At 45.0% G+C, this 24,954-nt stretch overlaps 1 protein-coding gene across 1 annotated transcript in view; it reads left to right on the top strand.

Moving 5' to 3' along the window:
* The window catches only part of ush2a (Usher syndrome 2A (autosomal recessive, mild)), a 504,211-nt gene that overhangs the window by 339,521 nt on the left and 139,736 nt on the right, over nt 1-24,954 (top strand). The window contains exons 49-56 of the mRNA XM_055862864.1: nt 3,210-3,332; nt 3,845-4,008; nt 4,390-4,599; nt 16,074-16,276; nt 16,397-16,509; nt 17,602-17,815; nt 20,401-20,569; nt 20,782-21,003. Of these exons, the coding sequence (XP_055718839.1) occupies nt 3,210-3,332; nt 3,845-4,008; nt 4,390-4,599; nt 16,074-16,276; nt 16,397-16,509; nt 17,602-17,815; nt 20,401-20,569; nt 20,782-21,003 (1,418 nt within the window). The remainder of the gene's footprint in view (nt 1-3,209; nt 3,333-3,844; nt 4,009-4,389; nt 4,600-16,073; nt 16,277-16,396; nt 16,510-17,601; nt 17,816-20,400; nt 20,570-20,781; nt 21,004-24,954) is intronic.

Genomic DNA, 24,954 nt, shown 5'->3' with positions numbered 1-24,954 from the left:
CAACATCTACGTAGCACTAGTATCCAACATCTACGTAGCACTAGTATCCAACATCTACGTAGCACTAGTATCCAACATCTACGTAGCACTAGTATCCAACATCTACGTAGCACTAGCATCCAACATCTACGTAGCACTAGCATCCAACATCTACGTAGCACTAGTATCCAACATCTACGTAGCACTAGTATCCAACATCTACATAGCACTAGCATCCAACATCTACGGAATACTAGCATCCAACATCTACGTAGCACTAGCATCCAGCATCTACACAGCATTAGCATCCAACATCTACGTAGCACTAGTATCCAACATCTACATAGCACTAGTATCCAACATCTACGTAGCACTAGTATCCAACATCTACGTAGCACTAGCATCCAACATCTACGTAGCACTAGCATCCAACATCTACGTAGCACTAGTATCCAACATCTACGTAGCACTAGTATCCAACATCTACATAGCACTAGCATCCAACATCTACGGAGCACTAGCATCCAACATCTACGTAGCACTAGCATCCAGCATCTACACAGCATTAGCATCCAACATCTACGTAGCACTAGCATCCAACATCTATGTAGCACTAGTATCCAACAGCTACATAGCACTAGCATCCAACAGCTACATAGCACTAGCCTCCAACATCTACATAGCACTAGCATCCAACATCTACGTAGCACTAGCATCCAACATCTACATAGCACTAGCATCCAACATCTACATAGCACTAGCATCCAACATCTACGTAGCACTAGCATCCAACATCTACGTAGCACTAGTATCCAACATCCACGTAGCACTAGCATCCAACATCTACGTAGCACTAGCATCCAACATCTACGTAGCACTAGCATCCAACATCTACGTAGCACTAGCATCCAACATCTACGTAGCACTAGTATCCAACATCTACGTAGCACTAGCATCCAACATCTATGTAGCACTAGCATCCAACATCTACGTAGCACTAGTATCCAACATCCACGTAGCACTAGCATCCAACATCTACGTAGCACTAGCATCCAACATCTACGTAGGTACTAGTATCCAACATCTACGTAGCACTAGCATCCAACATCCATATCAGTATTACTCTGAATAGTCTCACACACTCTTCACTGAACCAGACAGAGACTTGCGTTAACATGAGTGTTAAAACCTGGTAAAATAACGGTAAAATAAATAAAATAAAATACAAAATTATCTAGCTCGTTATCTGTGTGTGTGAGTATTTACCACTTTAGTTCCTACTTTGTTCTCGTCACGATTAGGAGCTAAATAACAGTCTGTTTTCATGGTAAACCATTACAATTCATGAGTACTTTCCCCTCCACAGCTCAGATCAGTGTGTTTGTTTAAGTTGGTTTATGAAAGCTGGAATTAAGGCCTGCCCTTCTGATTGCAGCTCACATTAACGTCACTGTGAGAGTGAATAACACTAACACCACAGGAATTAGATAATAGAGAGGGAGAGAGAGAGACTGCAGAAGAAAGAAAGAGTGATAGAGGGAAAGAGTTACAGAGAAAGAGACAGAGAGGGGTGGAAAGAGAGAGACAGAAAGAGAATAGAGGGATAGAGTTACAGAGAAAGAGACAGAGAGGGGTGGAAAGAGAGAGACAGAGAGAGAAAGAGAATAGAGGGATAGAGTTACAGAGAAAGAGAGAGACAAGGCAAGAAGGGCATTCTATGCCATCAAAAGGAACATAAATTTCAACATACCAATTAGGATCTGGCTAAAAATACTTGAATCAGTCATAGAGCCCATTGCCCTTTATGGTTGTGAGGTCTGGGGTCCGCTCACCAACCAAGATTTCACAAAATGGGGCAAACACCAAATTGAGACTCTGCATGCAGAATTCTGCAAAAATATCCTCAGTGTACAACGCAGAACACCAAATAATGCATGCAGAGCAGAATTAGGCCGATACCCACTAATTATCAAAATCCAGAAAAGAGCCGTTAAATTCTACAACCACCTAAAAGGAAGCGATTCCCAAACCTTCCATAACAAAGCCATCACCTACAGAGAGATGAACCTGGAGAAGAGTCCCCTAAGCAAACTGGTCCTAGGGCTCTGTTCACAAACACACCCCACAAAGCCCCAGGACAACAGCACAATTAGACCCAACCAAATCATGAGAAAACAAAAAGATAATTACTTGACACATTGGAAAGAATTAACAAAAAAACAGAGCAAACTAGAATGCTATTTGGCCCTAAACAGAGAGTACACAGTGGCAGAATACCTGACCACTGTGACTGACCCAAACTTAAGGAAAGCTTTGACTATGTACAGACTCAGTGAGCATAGCCTTGCTATTGAGAAAGGCCGCCGTAGGCAGACATGGCTCTCAAGAGAAGACAGGCTATGTGCACACTGCCCACAAAATGAGGTGGAAACCGAGCTGCACTTCCTAACCTCCTGCCCAATGTATGACCATATTAGAGACACATATTTCCCTCAGATCACACAGATCCACAAAGAATTCGAAAACAAATCCAATTTTGATAAACTCCCATATCTACTGGGTGAAATTCCACAGTGTGCCATCACAGCAGCAAGATTTGTGACCTGTTGCCACAAGAAAAGGGCAACCAGTGAAGAACAAACACCATTGTAAATACAACCCATATTTATGCTTACTTATTTTATCTTGTGTGCTTTAACCATTTGTACATTGTTACAACACTGTATATATTTAATATGACACTCGTAATGTCTTTATTGTTTTGAAACTTCTGTATGTGTAATGTTTACTGTTAATTCGTTTTGTTTGTTTCACTTTTGTGTATTGTCTACCTCATTTGCTTTGGCAATGTTAACACATGTTTCCCATGCCAATAAAGCCCTTTGAATTGAATTGAATTGAATTGACAGAGAGGGGTGGAAAGAGAGAGACAGAGAGAGAAAGAGAATAGAGGGATAGAGTTACAGAGAAAGAGACAGAGAGGGGTGGAAAGAGAGAGACAGAGAGAGAAAGAGAATAGAGGGATAGAGTTACAGAGAAAGAGACAGAGGGGTGGAAAGAGAGAGACAGAGAGAGAAAGAGAATAGAGGGATAGAGTTACAGAGAAAGAGACAGAGAGGGGTGGAAAGAGAGAGACAGAGAGAGAAAGAGAATAGAGGGATAGAGGGAAATAGACTGTGTTTGTGTGTGTATGTGTGTGTGATTATCCGTGTGTTTGGTGTGGTCCTCAGATACGAGCTGCTCAGACGTAAAAGCCGCCAGCCGCTGGCCACGCAGCCCCCGGCAGATCTCCATCGCTGGTTCAATGTTTACGCCGGAGACAAATTGTTTCACCAAGATAAAGGCCTTAGCAGGTGAGATTACCAAAATTAGCTTTAGAGCATACCGCCGCCACTGTGTACAGAGCTGTTTCGCGCTCCGATGCCATCTTTTAATGCCGCTCAAAGATACATTAAGCAAATATCAAATAATTTAATTATTTTGTGCTAATCTCTGGCTGGCACTCGGCAGCAGCTGATTTTGTCCCTGTGCTTGCTAAAAGGCTTCTCTCTCCACTACTGACGTTTACTCTAGCTTCAAGTTAGACACTTTTAGATACATAAGCACTTTAAGCAGTTTTCTGGACTTTCACTGCTGTGCTGGCCTAGATTGTTCATAGTGGAAATACAATCGATTGCCGTTGAAATTCGTGTTAGCCCTTGTTGCTAGTTATTGTTTTGTATTAGCCTAGATATTGCACCACTTTTGAAACAGGATGTATTTTGGTACAGTATGTGTGTGTGACTGCATGTGTGCGTGTCTTTGTATGTGCCTGAATGCAATTGTGTGTTGTCTAACCTTTGCTTGGTTCATTTTGACGATGTAGGTTCACATGGTACCAGTACCAGTTACTGGTCTATAATGACGTGGGCTACTCTACAGGACAGCTGGCTACGGGTGTTACCCTGGCAGGAGTACCCCTCCACCCGCCCTCTCTGTCTGTCCAGACCATCGACCATACATCCATACACATCAGCTGGACAGAACCCTGTAAGAAGCTATATTTTAGTGCCATATATAATACTGTCATGACAGTCTGAACTAGAACTGTTATTCACATTAACAGGACCTTATTCAGTAGGGCAGGACGAGACTACTATGCTGTTCTAGGAACCTTTTCCATATTGTCATGTTACATTTTATATTTTAGTAATTTAGCAGATGCTCTTATCCAGAGCGATTTACAGGAGCAATTAGGATTAAGTGCCTTACTCAATTGCACATCTACATATTTATAACCTAGTCGGCTCAGGGATTCGTACCAGCAACCTTACGGTTACTGGCCCAACACTCTTAAATGCTAGGCTACCAGACGCCAAATGTTGATTATGACAATGAGTTTTCCGTCAACTGTCTCTCTCCACCCCTCAGCTCTACAGGATCTCCAGGGTGAGGTGGAACTCTACACCCTCAGGGTCGAATCCTCTCACCTCAGACAAACTCTGACCTTCCTTCCTGGGGTCGATTCCACGGTGATAAGTGACCTGCAGCCCAACACGCGCTACAGGGTTTCCCTGCAGGTGTCCAATGGAGCTTACAACACTTCTAATACCGAGGTCAACTGTACTACTGAAGATGGAGGTGAGAAGAGTGTGTGTGCGTGCTGTGGATGGGTGGTGTTGTGAAATGTGTTGGAGTATATTGTGAAATAGCAGGTCCCAGATCAATAGAAGGTCCCAGTGATTCTAATACCACACCAACCCTATTAGCTCTGACCAGCAGCCCCCCCCCCCCCCAAAACTCACCTATAGCAGGGTTTCCCAAACTCACCTAGAACAGGGTTTCCCAAACTCACCAAGAACAGGGTTTCCCAAACTCACCTAGAACAGGGTTTCCCAAACTCACCTAGAACAGGGTTTCCCAAACTCACCAAGAACAGGGTTTCCCAAACTCACCTAGAACAGGGTTTCCCAAACTCACCTAGAGCAGGGTTTCCCAAACTCACCAAGAACAGGGTTTCCCAAACTCACCTAGAGCAGGGTTTCCCAAACTCACCTAGAGCAGGGTTTCCCAAACTCACCTAGAACAGGGTTTCCCAAACTCACCTAGAACAGGGTTTCCCAAACTCACCTAGAACAGGGTTTCCCAAACTCACCTAGAACAGGGTTTCCCAAACTCACCAAGAACAGGGTTTCCCAAACTCACCTAGAACAGGGTTTCCCAAACTCACCTAGAGCAGGGTTTCCCAAACTCACCAAGAACAGGGTTTCCCAAACTCACCTAGAGCAGGGTTTCCCAAACTCACCTAGAGCAGGGTTTCCCAAACTCACCTAGAACAGGGTTTCCCAAACTCACCTAGAACAGGGTTTCCCAAACTCACCTAGAACAGGGTTTCTCAAACTCACCTAGAACAGGGTTTCCCAAACTCACCTAGAACAGGGTTTCCCAAACTCACCTAGAGCAGGGTTTCCCAAACTCACCAAGAGCAGGGTTTCCCAAACTCACCAAGAGCAGGGTTTCCCAAACTCACCAAGAGCAGGGTTTCCCAAACTCACCTAGAGCAGGGTTTCCCAAACTCACCTAAAGCAGGGTGGGGTGGGAGGAGGCAGGGTGCTGGTCAGTGCTAATAGAGTTGGTGGGGTATTAGAATCAATCCTCCAGCCCCTAACCTGCAGAGATGGAGTCAACACCGGAGCCATGGAAACCAAGACCAAGACCAGGCCCCTGGAATCCTACATCCAGATCAATACCAAGACTAGAACCCTTGAGAATCCCATCTAGACCAAGACTCCACCCCTTAGGAACCACATCTAGACCAAGACTAGAACTCTTGAGAACCACATCTAGACCAAGATTCCACCCCTTAGGAACCACATCTAGACCAAGACTCCACCCCTTAGGGACCACATCTAGTTCAAGACTAGAAACCTCAAGAACCACATCCATGCCAATAACATATCCTTTACCATATCCAGAACCAGACCAGAACTCTCAAAACCCCCTTCTTGGCCAAGGCTCAACCCAGAATGAACCATATCTACACCAAGACCCAGTTTATCACCAACTACATCTACACCAAGACCCAACCCCTCTAGAACCACAACACCACCACCAAGACCTAACCCCTCTAGAACCACAACACCACCACCAAGACCTAACCCCTCTAGAACCACAACAACAATACCACAACATAACCCCTCTAGAACCACAACACCACCACCAAGACCTAACCCCTCTAGAACCACAACAACAACACCACAAATGAACCCCTCTAGAACCACAACAACACCACCACGACTTAACCCCTCTAGAACCACACCACCACCACAACTTAACCCCTCTAGAACCACACCCAGACCAAGACCTAACCCCTCTAGAACCACAACACCACCACCACCACAACTTAACCCCTCTAGAACCACACCCAGACCAAGACTAACCCCTATAGAACCACAACAACACCACCACCACGAATTAACCCCTCTAGAACCACAACACCACCACCAAGACCTAACCCCTCTAGAACCACAACAACAACACCACAAATTAACCCCTCTAGAACCACAACAACACCACCACGACTTAACCCCTCTAGAACCACACCACCACCACAACTTAACCCCTCTAGAACCACACCCAGACCAAGACCTAACCCCTCTAGAACCACAACACCACCACAACTTAACCCCTCTAGAACCACACCCAGACCAAGACCTAACCCCTCTAGAACCACAACAACACCACCACCACGAATTAACCCCTCTAGAACCACAACACCACCACCAAGACCTAACCCCTCTAGAACCACAACAACAACACCACAAATTAACCCCTCTAGAACCACAACAACACCACCACGACTTAACCCCTCTAGAACCACACCCAGACCAAGACCTAACCCCTCTAGAACAACAACACCACCACCACCACAACTTAACCCCTCTAGAACCACACCCAGACCAAGACCTAACCCCTCTAGAACCACAACAACACCACCACCACGAATTAACCCCTCTAGAACCACACCCAGACCAAGACCTAACCCCTCTAGAACCACACCACCACCACGACTTAACCCATATAGAACCACACCCAGACCAAGACCTAACCCCTCTAGAACCACAACACCACCACCACGACTTAACCCATCTAGAACCACACCCAGACCAACACCTAACCCCTCTAGAACCACAACAACACCACCACCACAGCTTAACCCCTCTAGAACCACACCCAGACCAAGAAGTAACCCCTCTAAAACCACACCCAGACCAAGACCTAACTCCTCTAGAACCACAACAACACCACCACCACAACTTAATCCCTCTAGAACCACACCCAGCCCAAGAACTAACCCCTCTAGAACCACACCCCCACCACAACATAACCCTTCTAGAACCACACCCAGACCAAGACCTAAACCCTCCAGAACCACAACACCACCACCACAACTTAATCCCTCTAGAACCACACCCAGCCCAAGAACTAACCCCTCTAGAACCACACCCCCACCACAACATAACCCTTCTAGAACCACACCCAGACCAAGACCTAAACCCTCCAGAACCACAACAACACCACCACCACGACTTAACCCCTCTAGAACCACACCCAGACCAAGACCTAACCCATCTAGAACCACAACAACACCCCCACAACAACTTAACTTCTCTAGAACCACACCCAGACCAAGACCTAACCCCTCTAGAACCACAACACCACACCATGACTTAACAACTCTGGAACCATAACAACACCACCACCACGACCTAACCCCTCTAGAACCATAACAACACCACCACCACAACTTAACCCCTCTAGAACCACACCCAGACCAAGACCTAACCCCTCTAGAACCACACCCAGAGCAAGACCAAACCCCTCTAGAACCACACCCACACCCAGACCAAGACCTAACCCCTCTAGAACCACACCCAGACCAAGACCTAACCCCTATAGAACCACACCCAGAGCAAGACCTAACCCCTCTAGAACCACACCCAGAGAAAGACATAACCCCTATAGAACCACACCCAGACCAAGACCTAACCCCTCTAGAACCACACCCAGACCAAGACCTAACCCCTCTAGAACCACACCCAGACCAAGACTAACCCCTCTAGAACCACACCCAGAGCAAGACTTAACCCCTCTAGAACCACACCCAGAGCAAGACATAACCCCTATAGAACCACAACCAGACCAAGACCTAACCCCTCTAGAACCACACCCAGACCAAGACCTAACCCCTCTAGAACCACACCCAGACCAAGACTAACCCCTCTAGAACCACACCCAGAGCAAGACTTAACCCCTCTAGAACCACACCCAGAGCTAGACCTAACCCCTCTAGAACTACATGTAGACCAAGACCATGACACAACCAAGACTATTGGAAGGTTCTCTATTCAACAATTCCACCTGCAAGTAGACCTTAATATCTATGTTGTACTTGTAGTAGTAAATAAATAGAATTCCATACATTCTGAAAAATGCATAGAAAACCTTTAAATTAAAAAAACTAAACAAAGAAGGCCCACACCAGGACCCAACCTCTTGCGATCAAAAGTTTGGTGTCAATATGCATGTGTGTGTGTTTTGTGTGTGTGTGTGTGAGCGTATGTAGTGTGTGTGTGTGTGCGTGCGTGCGTGCGTGCGTGCGTGCGTGCGTGCGTGCGTGCATGCGTGCGTGTGTGCGTGTGTGCGTGTGTGTGTGTGTGTGAGTGTGTGTGTGTGTGTGTGTGTTGTAGTGTCAGTGTAGAATGTGTGAGTGTGTGGATAGTGTAGTACGTGTGAGTGTGTGCGGAGTCCAGTGAGTGTGTGTGGAGTCCTGTGAGTGTGTGTGGAGTCCAGTGAGTGTGTGTGGAGTCCAGTAAGTGTGTGTGGAGTCCAGTGAATGTGCATAGAGCCAGTCTGAAAAAAGGGGGTCAATGTAAATAGTCAGGGTAGCCTTTTAATGAACTGTTCAGCATTCTTATGGCTTGGGGGTAGAAGTTGTTCAGGAGCATTTTGTTCCCACACTTGGCACTCCGGTAGAGCTTGCCGTTCGGTAGCTTAGAGAACAATCTATGAGTTTGGGTGGCTGCAGTCTTTGACAATTTTTAGGGTCTTCCGCTGACAAGTTTTTGAGGATCTGAGGGCCCATGCCAAATATTTTCAGCCTCCTGAGGTGAAGAGGAGTTGTCGTACCCTCGTCATGACTGTGTTGGTGTGTTTGGACCATGATAGGTCCTTAGTGTTGTTGACACTGAGGAACCCGCCAAACCCTCCCCTAACGGTGGGCCAATTGTGTGCAGCCCTATGGGATTCCCAATCGTGGCCGGTTGTGATACAACCCGGGATCGAACCAGGATCTCTAGTGACGCCTCTAGCACTGAGATGCAGTGCCTTAGACTGCTGCGCCACTCAGGAGGCCCATTTATTTATTTAATATTATTTCCCCTTAACCCTACCATCCCTCCCTTAAAACCTTTCACGAGTATCTACCCCGGATCCGGGAGCACCCCCCACCCCCCCCCACACTGATTAGCATCGCTAGCATAGCGTCACAATTAAATAGTAGCATCTAAATATCATTAAATCACAAGTCCAAGACACCTAATGAAAGATACAGATCTTGTGAATAAAGTCACCATTTCAGATTTTTAAAATGTTTTACAGGGAAGACAAAATATGTAAATCTATTAGCTAACCATGTTAGCAAAAGACACCCTTTTTCTTTGTCCACCATTTTTTCTCAACACCAGTAGCTATCACCAATTCGGCTAAACTAAGATATTGATAGCCACTAACCAAGAAAAAACCTCATCAGATGACAGTCTGATAACATATTTATGGTATAGGATAGGTTTTGTTAGAAAAATGTGCATATTTCAGGTATAAATCATAGTTTGCCATTGCAGCCAGCATCACAAATCTCACCAAAGCTCCTAGAATTACTACAGACAGCAACCTGTATTACCAATTTACTCATCATAAAACATTTCTTAAAAATACACAGCACATAGCAATGGACAGACACAGATCTTGTGAATTCAGACAACATTTCAGATTTTCTAAGTGTTTTACGGCGAAAACACAATAAATCGTTATATTAGCATACCACATACGCAAACGTTACCCGAGCACTGATTCTAGCCAAAGAGAGCGATATCATATCATCGCCAAAATATATTAATTTTTTCACTAACCTTCTCAGAATTCTTCAGATGACACTCCTGTAACATCATATTACAAAATACATATACAGTTTGTTCGAAAATGTGCATATTTAGCCATAAAAAAACGTGGTTATACAATGAAAATAGTAGCAAAACAAGCCTGGAAATGTCGGTCGCCATCTTTGAGTGATCTAGTTTAATCAATAGCTAATCATATACTTGACTAAAAAATACAGGGTTGACAGGAATCGAAAGACAAATTAGTTCTTAATGCAATCGCTGATTACATTTTTTAAATTATCCTTACTTTTCAATACAGGTTGCGCCAAGCGAAGCTATACAAAACAAGATGGCGGCGTAAGCTTTAACATTTTTAGACAGAAACACGATTTATCATCATAAATTGTTCTTACTGTGAGCTGTTCTTCCATCAGAATCTTGGGCAAAGAATCCTTTCTTGGGTCTAATCTTCTTTTGGTCGAAAGATGTCCACTTGTCCGTCGAAATGCCCACTAACGTACGACCGGGAGCCCGAAATGTGCCCAGCGCGTCAAAGTGCACAACAAAGCAATGCCTCAAAATCGGACTAAAAGGATATAAATTGCTATACAACGGTTCAAATTAACTACCTTATGATGCTGTTAACACCTATAACGGGTGAAAACATGACCGGAGAAATATTACTGGCTACACTAATGCTTGGAAAAAGAGCAGGGCGGTGTCCACCAGCTGGAAAAGAGTTCCTACCTACAGGTTTTTTTCTTTTATAGTGGCTGTGATTGCGCAATCGATACCATTCAAAGCGTCATCACGTAAAGGCATCCAGGGGAAGACGTAAGCAGTGTCCGTATCCTCATAGCATTTACAGTGGCCTTTAAACTGACTCCAGATCAGGGGCCAAAATGTGTGAAATCTGACTCCATGTCAGGGAAATTGCTGTAGAATGAGTTCTGTTCCACTCAGAGACAAAATTCCAACGGCTATAGAAACTAGAGTGTTTTCTATCCAATAATAGTAATAATATGCTTATTGTACGATCAAGAATTGAGTAGGAAGCCGTTTCATCTGTAGAGACAATTATGCTCATTTGAAACAGCACCCCCTATAGTCGCAAGAAGTTAATTGGCCTTGTTGGCCCTTAACCTGTTGAAAGGTCTTACTCATATCAGCTACCGAGAGCGTCATCACGCAGTCGTCCAAAACAGCTTTCCTCAAATCAAGCATAGAAGGTATTTAGCTCGTCTGGTAGGCTTGCGTCACTGGACAGCTCGCGGCTGGGTTTGTAATCCGTTTGAAAGCCCTGCCATATCCGACGAGCATCAGAGTCGGTGTAGCAGGTTTCCATCCTTTATTGACGCTTTGCCTGTTTAATGGTTCGTCTGAGGGCGTAGCAGGATTTCTTATAAGCGTCCGGATTAGTGTCCTGCTCCTTGAAAGCAGCAGCTCCAGCCTTTAGCTCAGTGTGGATGTTGCCTATAATCCAGGATTCTGGTTGGGATATGTACGCACGGTCACTGTGGGGGCGATGTCGTCAATGCACTTATTAATGAAGCCAGTGACTGATGTGATACATTTCTCAATGCCATCGGATGAATCCCGGAACATATTCCAGTCTGTGCTAGCGAAACAGTCCTGTAGCTTAGCATTCGCTTCACCTGACCACTTCTGTATTGAGCGTGTACTTCCTGTTTGAGTTTTTGCTTGTGAACATGAATCAGGAGGATATAGTTATGGTCAGATTTGCCAAATGGAGGGCGACGGAGAGCTTTGTATGCTTCTCTGTGTGTGGAGTAAAGGTGATGTAAAGTTTTTTTTGCCTCTAGTTGCGCACATGGCATTAGCAAACATGGCAGTTTTCCTGCATTAAAATCCCTGGCCTCTAGAAGTGCTATCTCTGGGTGAGCATGTTCTTGTTTGCTCATGGCCCTATACAGGTGGTTGAGTGCAGTCTTAGTGTCAGCATCGGTTTGTGGTGGTAAATAGACAGCTACGAAAAATGTTGATGAAAGGACTTTACAGTTCTTCAGATCACATTGATAGTCTCGAACGGAGCTCGTCCAGTTTATTCGCCAAAAGAACGTGCAAGAGGAGGTTTATCCACTCTCCAACGTAGTCTCATCTGTTATCCCGCACGCTGGCTTTTATAGCACCGCCTCCTCCAAGTGTCGGGGATTTGGGCCTGGCTCGGAATAATCAATATGTCCTTTGCCCCCGACTCATTGATGTAGTAGTCCTCATCTAAATCAAGGTTAGTGAAAGCTATTCTGATGTCCAGAAGCTCTTTTCGGTCATAGGAAATGGTGGCGGAAACATCATGTACAAAGATAGTTACGATACACTATCGGAGCTCCCGTTATTTAGAACGGAACGGAACTTTATTTCACAGCGCATCCATTTTTGTGACAGGAAAATGTTGCCCTAAATGTAGAAAAAGAAGACCCAGACAAAGGCCAACCATCTTAAAACATCCTCTTCCTAAACATGAACCATTGCATGCCCATCTGGCTTCCATTTAAAACGCCAGATCCCTTCACACTACAGACTACAGTGTTCTTTAATACCAGTAGTGTAGACCCAGACCACGACCATGGTCTCCAGTGTCTCAAGATCAAGACTCCATCTCTGTAGGTACTGTGGGTTTTCTCTTATCTTTCTCTCTTTCAGTTTTTCAATTTAAATGTAAGGGGCTTTATTGGCATGGCTAAAGCAAGTGAAATAGATAATAAACAAAAGTGAAATAAACAATAAAAAATTAACAGTAAACATTACACTCACAGAAGTTCCAAAAGAATAATGACATTTCAAATGTCATTATGTCTATACACAGTGTTGTAACGATGTCTTTCTCTCCTCTCAATTTCAATTCAATTTCAATTTAATTAAATTTAAGGGCTTTATTGGCATGGGAAAAATATGTTTACATTGCCAAGGAAGTGAATTAGATAATAAACAAAAGTGAAATAAACAATAAAAATTAACAGTAAACATTACACTCACAGAAGTTCCAAAAGAATAAAGGCATTTCAAATGTCATATTATGTCTATATAAAGTGTTGTCTCTCTCTCTCTCTCCCCCTCCCTCCCTCTGTCTCTCTTTCCACCTAATCAGATCAGCATAGTAAAAAGTGCATTAAAAACATTAGAAAGTTGTTAGCTGCTGAAGGCGAGCCACGAGTCATTTAGCTTAGAAACTCCAGTGGTCCTTCCATTCCATTATTCTACCTCCGTAAGGCCATAGATCTGTAACCACTGTTATACACACACACACAGTCACACACAAATGCATACACACAGATAATTAAAAAGCCAGGTGCACATTTTGAGTGTGTGTGTTTTAATGTGTATGTGTGTCTGCGTGCCTCCATTCATGTGTTTGTCTGTGTGGTGTTGAGTCTAGCGTTGATAATGCTATCGTGGAAGTGAAATGTAGTGCACTGGGTTGGGTTTGGGTAAGTGTGTTAGGAGGGAATGAATTGGGTCAGTGTGTTAGGAGGGAATGAATTGGGTAAGTGTGTTAGGAGGGAATTAAAAGTGTGTTCCCACTAAGAAGAATAGTTTGGAGATGTTAGTCATTTTGTCTCAATCTATCTGGGCCGCTGCTCTGTGGGCTGGACTGTGTGATATCCTAATTATCATTGGATGAATGTTACACGGGGAAAGTGGCAATATTTTCACTGTGAATCGTCAGTCAGTTAGATAGACACAGGGTTTAATTGTGTATGCGCTGGCGTAGGAATAGTTACTCTCTTCAGTGTGTGTAACAGCAGGACTGGGTTTCAGAGAGACTAGCCCAGTTAACCCCCTGGCCCTGCCTTGTGCCTCTCTTTGTCCTCGCAATCTACAGGAGGGATTCAATTTCCCGCCTACTAGGACACACACACTTTTTCTCTCAATTCAATTCAAGGGGCTTTATTGGCATGGGAAACATGTGTTAACATTGCCAAAGCAAGTGAGGTAGACAATACACAAAAGTGAAACAAACAATACAAATTAACAGTAAACATTACACATACAGAAGTTTCAAAACAATAAAGACATTACAAATGTCATATTATATATATACAGTGTTGTAACAATGTACAAATGGTTAAAGCACACAAGTTAAAATAAATAAGCATAAATATGGGTTGTATTTACAATGGTGTTTGTTCTTCACTGGTTGCCCTTTTCTTGTGGCAACAGATCACAAATCTTGCTGCTGTGATGGCACACTGTGGAATTTCACCCAGTAGATATGGGAGTTTATCAAAATTGGATTTGTTTTCGAATTCTTTGTGGATCTGTGTAATCTGAGGGAAATATGTGTCTCTAATATGGTCATACATTGGGCAGGAGGTTAGGAAGTGCAGCTCAGTTTCCACCTCATTTTGTGGGCAGTGTGCACATAGCCTGTCTCCTCTTGAGAGCCATGTCTGCCTACGGTGGCCTCTCTCTCTCTCTCTCTCACTCTCACTCTCACTCTCACTCTCACTCTCACTCTCACTCTCACTCTCACTCTCACTCTCACTCACACTCACACTCACACTCACACTCACACTCACACATACATACATGTCTTACAAAGATAATTCGTAAAAATCCAAATATCTTCACAGATCTTCATTGTAAAGGGTTTAAACACTGTTTCCCATGCTTCTTCAATGAACCATAAACAATTAATGAACACGTGTAACAACACCTGCATAGGATCGGTACATCCGAACTTCACACCTGCAGGACAGGTACAGGACGGCAACAACAACTGCCTGAGTTACACCAGGAACGCACAATCCCTCCATCAGTGCTCAGACCGTCCGCAATAGGCTGAGAGGCGCTGGGCTGAGGGCTTCTAGGCCTGTTCTAAGGCAGGTCCTCACCAGACCTCACCGGCAACAACGTTGCCTATGGGCACAAACCCACCGTCGCTGGAGCAGACAGGACTGGCAAGAAGTGCTCTTTATTGACGAGTCACGGTTTTGTCTTATCAGGGGTGATGGTCGGATTCGCGGTCATCGTCAAAGGAATGAGCGTTACACCGAGGCCTGTACTCTGGAGCGTGATGGATTGGAGATGGAGGGTCCGTCATGGTCTGAGGCGGTGTGTCACAGCAGTCACTGAGCTTGTTGTCATTGCAGGCAATCTCAACGCTGTGCATTACAGGGAAGACATCCTCCTTCCTCATGTGGTACCCTTCCTGCAGGCTCATCCTGACATGACCCTCCAGCATGACAATGTCACCAGCCATACTGCTCGTTCTGTGTGTGACATCCTGCAAGACAGGAATGTCAGTGTTCTGCCATGGCCAGCGAAGAGCCTGGATCTCAATCCCATTGAGCATGTCTGGGACCTGTTGGATCGGAGCGTGAGGGCTAGGGCCATTCCGCCCAGAAATGTCTGGGAAATTGCAGGTGCCTTGGTGGAAGAGTGGGGTAACATCTCACAGCAAGAATGGGCAAATCTGGTGCAGTCCACGAGGAGGAGATGCACTGCAGTGCTTAATGCAGCTGGTGGCCACACTAGATACTGACTGTTACTTTTGATTTTGATCCCCCCCTTTGATCAGGGACACATTATTACATTTCTGTTAGTCACATGTCTGTGGAACTTGTTCAGTTTATGTCTCAGTTGTTGAATCGTGTTATGTTCGTAGAAATATTTACACATGTTAAGTTTGCTGGAAATAAACGCTGTTGACAGTGAGAGGACGTTTCTTTTTTTGCTGAGTTTACACACACACACACACACACACACACACACACACACACACACACACACACACACACACACACACACACACACACACACACACACACACACACACACACACACACACACACACACACACACACACAGTCATCTGTTTTCTTTGAGTATGTGGAGGGGATAGAGAGATGAAGAGGGAGAGAAAGGCATAGATAGATAGAAAGAAAGAGTGATTTTTAGCTGGTGTTTTAACCTGTGTTTGTCCCTCCCCAGAGCCAGAGGGAGTGTTTCCTCCAGAGGTAGTTCCTGTAAACAGCAGTACAGTGCGCGTGCTGTGGTCTCCCCCTGTACAGCCTAACGGAGCTGTGACTGAATACTCTGTCTATCTAGACGGGACTGTGCACGCTACTGCTGATAACACATCAGGATCGTACTTACTGGGAGGACTGCTACCCTTCACCGTCTATGACATAAAGGTACTGTAGTACACAATCACTCACCTCCTACAGGTTTGAATGATTTCTGTTTTTGATGGTGTACTGTTTTGTGTGTTTTTATGTAAAAGGTGAGGGTGTGTGTTTTGTTGTGTATTACAGGTGGAGGTGTGTACTGTGTATGGGTGTGTAAAGAGTAACGCTACTCAGGTGACTACAGTGGAGGATCTACCTGCTGACATAGCACCTCCACACATACAGGTGCTCAGCCCCAGGTGAGTTAGCCTCTGTGCGTGAGTGTGTGTGTGTGTGCATGCTTGCTTGTGTGCAAGTGTATATGTCTGCGTGTTCAGGAATGCATGTGTCTCTCTGTCTCTGTCTCTGTCTCTGTCTCTGTCTCTGTCTCTGTCTCTCTCTCTCTCTCTCTCTCTCTCTCTCTCTCTCTCTCTCTCTCTCTCTCTCTCTCTCTCTCTCTCTCTCTGTCTCTCTCTGTCTCTCTCTGTCTCTCTCTGTCTCTCTCTCTCTCTCTCTCTCTCTCTCTCTCTCTCTCTCTCTCTCTCTCTCTCGCTCTCTGTCTCTCTCTGTCTCTCTCTCTCTCTCTCTGTCTCTCTCTCTCTCTCTCTGTCTCTCTCTCTCTCTCTCTCTCTCTCTCTCTCTCTCTCTGTCTCTCTGTGTCTCTCTCTGTCTCTCTCTGTCTCTCTCTGTCTCTCTCTGTCTCTACCTTTCTCTACCTGTTATAATCAGGAGGTGTGTAACGTGTGCCCCAGTAGAAAACTAACCACAGATCGATGGCCCTGACATGTCCCTCTCTGGCCTACATAAGCCCCAAACACTTCATTCATTCGCCACGCTAGATTTGCCAGAGTGTAATTTAATCAATAGTTAATTCATTAATTCTGACGCAAGCTACGTCCGGCCCGGAGAAAGAGTGGGAGAAACAGAGAGAGTGAAGGAGAAAGAGAGAGAATTGTGGTACGGCTTAGGGTTTGATTGAAATATGACAATTACCGCACATGCTGGTTTACACACGCACGCATGCGCACACACATGCCCAAGTAGACAGACACACACACACACACACACGCAGTAGTAGAAGTGTGTGTGTGTGTCTCCTTCATGGTTAGTATCTGCCAAAGGTACAGTAGTTAAAATAGAAAAATCTATATTTGAAGTGTATAAAACACTCTGACACCATAACTGACTGAGGTAGCTCGAGACGGGGCAGTCCACACTGGGTGGTGTGTGTGGCTTTTCAACTCAATCTTGATAGGCCCTCTGTTTGGCCTCCCTCTCCCACTTCACTCTCTTCCTCCCCTAACGCTCTCTCTCTCTCTCTCTCTGTCTCTCCCCCTCTTTCCCTCCTCCAGATCAGTGAGGGTGGAGTGGTCTTCTCCAGGTCAGCCCTGTGGTATCATGCTAGGCTACGAGGTGTGGAGGAAGATGCTGAGACCCTGTGGGGGGGCCGAGTGGGGGTCAAGTGTGACCCAGGGGGGTGAGGGGTCAGAGGTCAGATGCTCCTACCTGCAGTGCTCCGCCTCTCAGGGGGTGTGTGGGGCGTCCTGCTACCAACCTCAGAGACAGGTAACTCTCTTTACACATAGAATAAGTTGTTGCCCATATAATATAATAACATAATAGTAGTAACATAGTAACTCCCTTCATGTACAGTACCAGTCAAAAGTTTGGACACACCTACTCATTCCAGGATTTTTTTCTTCATTTTTACTATTTTCTTCATTGTAAAAAAGTAGTGAAGACATCAAAACTATGAAATAACACATATGAAATCATGTAGTAACCAAAAAAGTGTTAAACACACCTTTAAATTCTTAAAACTACCCCCCCTTTGCCTTGATGACAGCTTTGCACACTCTTGGCATTCTCTCTCTCACCTAAAATGCATTTCAATTAACAGATGTGCCTTGTTAAAAGTTAATTTGTGGAATTTCTTTCCTTCTTAATGCGTTTGAGCCAATCAGTTGTGTTATGACAAGGTAGGGGTGGTAAACAGAAGATAGCCAGCCCTATTTGGTAAAAGACCAAGTCCATATTATGGCAAGAACAGCTCAAATAAGCAAAGAGAAACAACAGTCCATCATTACTTTAAGACATGAAGGTCAGCCAATCCGGGAAAATGTCAAGAACTTTGAAAGTTTCTTCAAGTGCAGTCGCAAAAACCATCAAGCGCTATGATGAAACTGGCTCTCATGAGGACCGCCACAGGACAGGAAGACCCAGTTACCTCTGCTGCAGAGGATATGTTCATTAGAGTTACCAGCCTCAGAAATTCCAGCCCAAATAAATGCTTCATAGAGTTCAAGTAACAGACACATTTCAATATTAACTGTTCAGAGAAAAATCAGGCCTTCATGGTCGAATTGCTGCAAAAGAACCACTACTAGAGGACACCAATAATAAGAAGAGACTTGATTGGGCCAAGAAACACAAGCAATGGACATTAGACCGGTGGAAATCTGTCCTTTGGTCTGATGAGTCCAAATTTGAGATTTTTAGTTCCAACCGCTGTGCCTTTGTGAGACGCAGAGTAGGTGAACAGATTATCTCCGCTAGTGTGTTTCCCACAGTGAAGCATGGAGGAGGAGGTGTGATGGTGTGGGGGTGCTTTGCTGTCTGTGATTTATTTAGAATTCAAGGCACACTTAACCAGCGTGGCTACCACAGCATTCTGCAGCGATTTCCCATCCCATCTGGTTTGCGCTTAGTGGAACTATCATTTGTTTTTCAGCTGGACAATGACCCCCAAAACACCTCCAGGCTGTGTAAGGGCTATTTGACCAAGAAGGAGAGTGATGGAGTGCTGCATCAGATGACCTGGCCTCCACAATCACCCGACCTCAACCCAATTGAGATGGTTTGGGATGAATTGGACGGCAGATTGAAGGAAAAACAGACATCAAGTGCTCAGCATATGTGGGAACTCCTTCAAGACTGTTGGAAAAGCATTCCTCATGAAGCTGGTTGAGAGAATGCCAAGATTGTTCAAAGCTGTAATCAAATCAAATCAAGTTTATTTTATATAGCCCTTCGTACATCAGCTAATATCTCGAAGTGCTGTACAGAAACCCAGCCTAAAACCCCAAACAGCAAGCAATGCAGGTGTAGACGCACGGTGGCTAGGAAAAACTCCCTAGAAAGGCCAAAACCTAGGAAGAAACCTAGAGAGGAACCAGGCTATGAGGGGTGGCCAGTCCTCTTCTGGCTGTGCCGGGTGGAGATTATAACAGATCATGGCCAAGATTTTCAAAATGTTCAAAATGTAATCAAGGCAAAGAGTGGCTACTTTGAAGAATTGAAAATATAAAATATATTTTGATTTGTTTAACACTTTTTTGGTTACTATTTGATTCCATATGTGTTATTTCATAGTTTTGATGTCTTCACTATTATTCTACAATGTAGAAAATAGTAAAAATAAAGAAAACCCTAGAATGAGTAGGTGTGTCCAAACTTTTGACTGGTACTGTATATCATTTGTATATGACAAATAAACTAACTGGAAATCCTTACTCAACTCTGGTTCTGGAGTAACAGGGAAACATAGGGCAGCCCATTTGTGTTCCACTCCAATACTAGCACAGCCAGTTGACTAGTTCAATTATTATCCTTTGGAGGAAAACATCAGAATTCTGAACATTTTCTCAGAATCATTTGACTTAGAAGTACATCTCATGTAAGAGGCTATGAAGTATTATTTATATGGGCCCAGGTGTGCAAGTGTAGGGATGTAACAAAACAATGCCCCCTTGGTATTTGAGAAAGGCTGGTGTAAAGCTCTCCTGCTGTAACACAACAGACACAGTCAGATGTTTGAAACAGTTTTATTTATGCAGGAGACACAGAAGAACCCAGGCGTACCCAAGGACACCCACGTTATACCATAATACAGTCGAGTCATTATAGAGGCACAGGCCCGTCGTGTAGAACAAGAGCTGTACACACAGCGGCCATTTTATATGCTCAACCTGAACACAGGTGGAGGGAGCAGGGCATGTTGTACACAGCTAATTAACTCTCTCTCTCCCCCCTCTCTCTGTGTCTATCTCTCTCTTCCCTCACCCCCTCTCTCTTTCTCTCTGAGTCCTCTGTCTCTCTCTCTCTCTCTCTCTCTCTCTTTAATTCTTCCTTTGTGTGTGTGTGTTCTTCAGGTGTGTTGTGATGGTGTGGTCTACACCAGTAAACCTCTACACCTGTGCTGTGAGTGGCGTTACCTGCCCTCACCAAATTCCTCCCACACTCTGTGCTGTGGTGGGAAGCTCCTCCTACCTCTCCCGGATCACCAATGCTGTGGAGGATACTACATTCCTGTGGCGACTGGTGAGTACCCATAGGACATCATTTAGCAAAATCTATAGTTGTTCGTGTTCCGCCTCACAAGAAAACCATATATATCGTTTCCGTTTCACTTCCCTTCAAAATGTTTTGGGAAATAAACTGTTTACAGTGTTTGACACTTAATCACAATGTTTTCTTACCTTACCAACAAAACAAACTAACAGATTACTGCTCCTCCTCCTCCTCTCCCCCAGGTGAGGTGTGTTGTCCTGACCCGGGACAGGGGCGTGTGTCGGTGGGGGTGGGTGACGCTTGCTGTGGGCGGGTGCCTTACTCCCCGTCAGGGGGGCAACTGTGCTGTGGAGGGCTGCTCCATGACGCCTACAGGTCCCAGTGCTGCGGCAGTACAGTCATAGAGGATACCCTGGTCTGCTGTGGAGATGCAGAGAGAGGGATACCACACACACCTTTAACAGGTGACAGATTTACACAAGCTACGTAACACACACCTTTAACAGGTGACAGATTTACACAAGCTACGTAACACACACCTTTAACAGGTGACAGATTTACACAAGCTACGTCATACACAGCTTTAACAGGTGGCAGATTTACACAAGCTACGTCATACACAGCTTTAACAGGTTGCAGATTTACACAAGCTACGTCATACACACCTTTAACAGGTGACAGATTTACACAAGCTACGTCATACACACCTTTAACAGGTGACAGATTTACACAAGCTACGTCATACACACCTTTAACCGGTGACAGATTTACACAAGCTACGTCATACACACCTTTAACAGGTGACAGATTTACACAAGCTACGTCATACACAGCTTTAACAGGTGACAGATTTACACAAGCTACGCCACATATTAAATACACAGGCTAGTCAAGAAAGAGCCGTCGATTTCAGACATTTGAAAAGGACGTTGATTTATGCCTTCATCAGTGCTCACCCTAAAACAATTCACAGTTCTCTAGCAAGCAGAGTACTTGATGATACTTAATGGAAACAGCGCATTCTTTTTTATTATAAACTGGGTGGTTCGAACTCTGAATGCTGATTGGTCGACAGCCATGGTATATTAGACCGTATACCACGAGTATGACAAAACATTTATTTGTACTGTTCTAATAACATTGGTAACCAGTTTATTGTAGCAGTAAGGCACTTCTGGGGTTTGTGGTATATGGCCAATATACCACAGCTAAGGGCTGTATCCAGGCACTCCGCGTTGTGTCGTGCATAAGAACAGCCCTTAGCCGTGGTATATTGGCCATATACCACACCCCCTTGGGCCTTATTGCTTAATTAATTTGTTTTAAGCTTTCCCCAAACCATAGCCCTAACTTTAACCACTTGGGAATTAATACCTAAACTTAACCCTTTGAGTTGTTTCTGTTTTAACCCAGTAACACAGAAATAACCCTGTAACCACGCAGAATTATTGGGTAAAAAATCGATGTTCATCCAATTACGGCAAATTCCGAAGTGAAACTATGAAATCAGGTTGAAATACAACACACATACGCACACCTATAACAGGTGAGAGATTTGCACAAGCTACAACACACAAACACACACATTAAATGTCTGTCCTACCCACATCCACGTTACACTTCCCCAAAAAGTTTAGGCTGGGTCCTCAGTGACTTTAGAATGACACTGGGAAGAGAGATGGCAGATATAGGGGAGGAGAGTTAGAGAAAGGGGGTAGGATGGAAGAGAGGGACTTGCTCTCTTTTGGGGTCGTCTCTCCCCTGTGGTGTCTCTGAGCGTAGGCACCCAGGCACAGATGGGCAGGGGTGTGTGTGTGTGTGTGTGTGTGTGTGTGTGTGTGTGTGTGTGTGTGTGTGTGTGTGTGTGTGTGTGTGTGTGTGCGTGTGTGCGTGCGTGCGTGCGTGCGTGCGTGCGTGCGTGCGTGCGTGCGTGCGTGCGTGCGTGCGTGCGTGCGTGCGTGCGTGCGTGCGTGCGTGCGTGCGTGCGTGCGTGCGTGCGTGCGTGCGTGCGTGCGTGCGTGCGTGCGTGCGTGCGTGCGTGCGTGCGTGCGTGCGTGCGTGCGTGCGTGCGTGCGTGCGTGCGTGCGTGCGTGCGTGCGTGCGTGCGTGCGTGCGTGCGTGCGTGCGTGCGTGCGTGCGGGCGGAGGGGCGGGGGCTCAGGCGTGTGGGTGTGTGTGAGCGTGTGCTTGTCAGTGTGTGTGTGTGGTGTCACACAGTGTCAGACATCTTTGTCACGGCAGATGATAGAGCGGGCAAGGGATGGCACTGGCGAGGGCACTGCCAAGCACTCTGCAGGAAACACACACACGCAATTCACACACACATTCACACACAGCAGGGTACACTCTGCAGGAGTCAAAGTGCACACGTTGCCAGACTTGGACACGGCACACTATTTATCACACAACATATAAACAAGGACCCCATAAGGATGTGTTGTATAGTGTCATTAGTCTCTCTCCTCACAAATACTATTTATATTGTACTGTACCATAAAGGACTCTTGAGGAATGCTCAAGTCCTTTCTGAACCAGGTAACAGGCGCACTAAGTTTAACCATGAGGAAACCATTTCACTAAATGTCCAATGGAATGTTTTGATTTCCTGTTTTCTGCCAAATGAACAGAATTCTCAACAGTGAAGACATATGCTGTGATCAATTCCTGAGTCACATATTACAATATCTTACTATAATACCCTCTTTTCCTCTCTTCCTCCTTCCTGTATTCCATCTTTCATTAGCGTTATCTTGCTGGAGTGAGCATATGCTTCTCTCCTCCTCTTCCTCCTCTTCCTTCTTCTGCTCTTCTCCTCCCTGCTCTCCTCTTCCTTCTCCTCCTCTTCCTCTTCTTCCACCACCTCTACTCTCCTTCCTTTCCCCCTTTTCTCTCCTCTCATCTCTCATTAGCGTTAGCTCTCCCAGTGAGAACATATGGTATGATGGATAGTTGGGCTAGCTCGGTTAGCGATGCTAAAGGCCATTTGCCGGGTGCCTGCACTGTCGGAGGGCCCGGGGCCGCCCGCTCCAGCCCCGATCTGAGCGTCTGCTGCTCCCCGCAAACACACACACACACACACACACACACACACACACACACACACACACACACACACACACACACACACACACACACACACACACACACACACACAGCAACACTTATTATAGGACGGGCTACTTAACCTTGGCAACAACACTTTCAACGACATTCTGAAGGATTCGTCCTCAGCAGGACATAGCTGCTTAGAAGTTCATGTTCAGTTAACCTTCCTTACTTTTGGAAGATTTACCAGAATTACTTGTTTGATCTGTTTGTGTGACTGTGTGACTGTGTGACTGTGTGACTGTGGAAGAGAATAGTAAAGTGAGAGAGGACAAAGGCAGCTAATCCAAATTAATTTTAATCAAGAAAAGAAAGAATGAAAGAAAGAAAGAAAGAAAGGAAAGCAAGAAAGAAAGAAATAGTGTGGGCTTAGGAAAGAGTAAGGATAAAGAGGAAGAGAGAGAGAGAGAGAGAGAGAGAGAGAGAGAGAGAGAGAGAGAGAGAGAGAGAGAGAGAGAGCGAGAGAGAGAGAGGGAGGAGTGTGAGGGCTCCCTGTGTCCGTGTGAAGGGTGTCCTGCGGTGGCCAGCTGATAGGCGATAGAGGGTGATGTGATTATCAGGTCCCTGAAGTGCGATCTATCACACATTACACTCTGCTCTGTCAAGAACCATACACACCCTCCACGGGGGAACAGCAATGCTGGGAGACAGGCTGTCTGCCGGCTCACACAAACACACACACACACATACAAATGTGTGTATCCGCGGGGCAGGGCTATTGAATTTGAGCCGGGGGAAAAAGGGAAATTAAAAAGGTGAAATAGAATAAAAGAGGAAAACAAAATGTGATCAGTTTAACCTGTTCAAGGTAATGTGATATAAACAGCCACTTCAGCCATATATTTCATGTATTTATTTAACCTTTATTTAACCATGCCAGTAAGTTGAGAACCTGCCCTCATGTTCAACAACCGCCTGTCCAAGATTCCAAAATACAGCAAGGAACAAATAAACATGGAAAACACGATAGTTGAAATACGTGAGTACAAGTATGGTAAATATCATCCATACCAAAGCAGTAGCGTAGTGGGATTATGTGACCTGGACTGACTGTGTGGTTATGAACTATCATTCACGTACACTCTCCAGGTCACCACTCTCTATAAAACTCTACAGCAGGGTAGAGAGAAAGATGAAATGCAGAAAACAAACTCCAATCCCTGTTTAATACTGCAGTTATCTTACATTAAAACAGATTTAGTCTAACAGCAGGTTGCAGAGTCAGGGGAAGGACAGTAAACAGACGTTTAGTGTTTAAAAGACTACAATATTGCTGTAATAAATGTAATATTAGCCTATCCATTAGTTAGT

The sequence above is a fragment of the Salvelinus fontinalis genome, chromosome 15 (genome assembly GCF_029448725.1).
Source record: "Salvelinus fontinalis isolate EN_2023a chromosome 15, ASM2944872v1, whole genome shotgun sequence".
Classification (NCBI taxonomy): domain Eukaryota; kingdom Metazoa; phylum Chordata; class Actinopteri; order Salmoniformes; family Salmonidae; genus Salvelinus; species Salvelinus fontinalis.
This window is presented reverse-complemented; position numbering and strand designations above follow the sequence as displayed.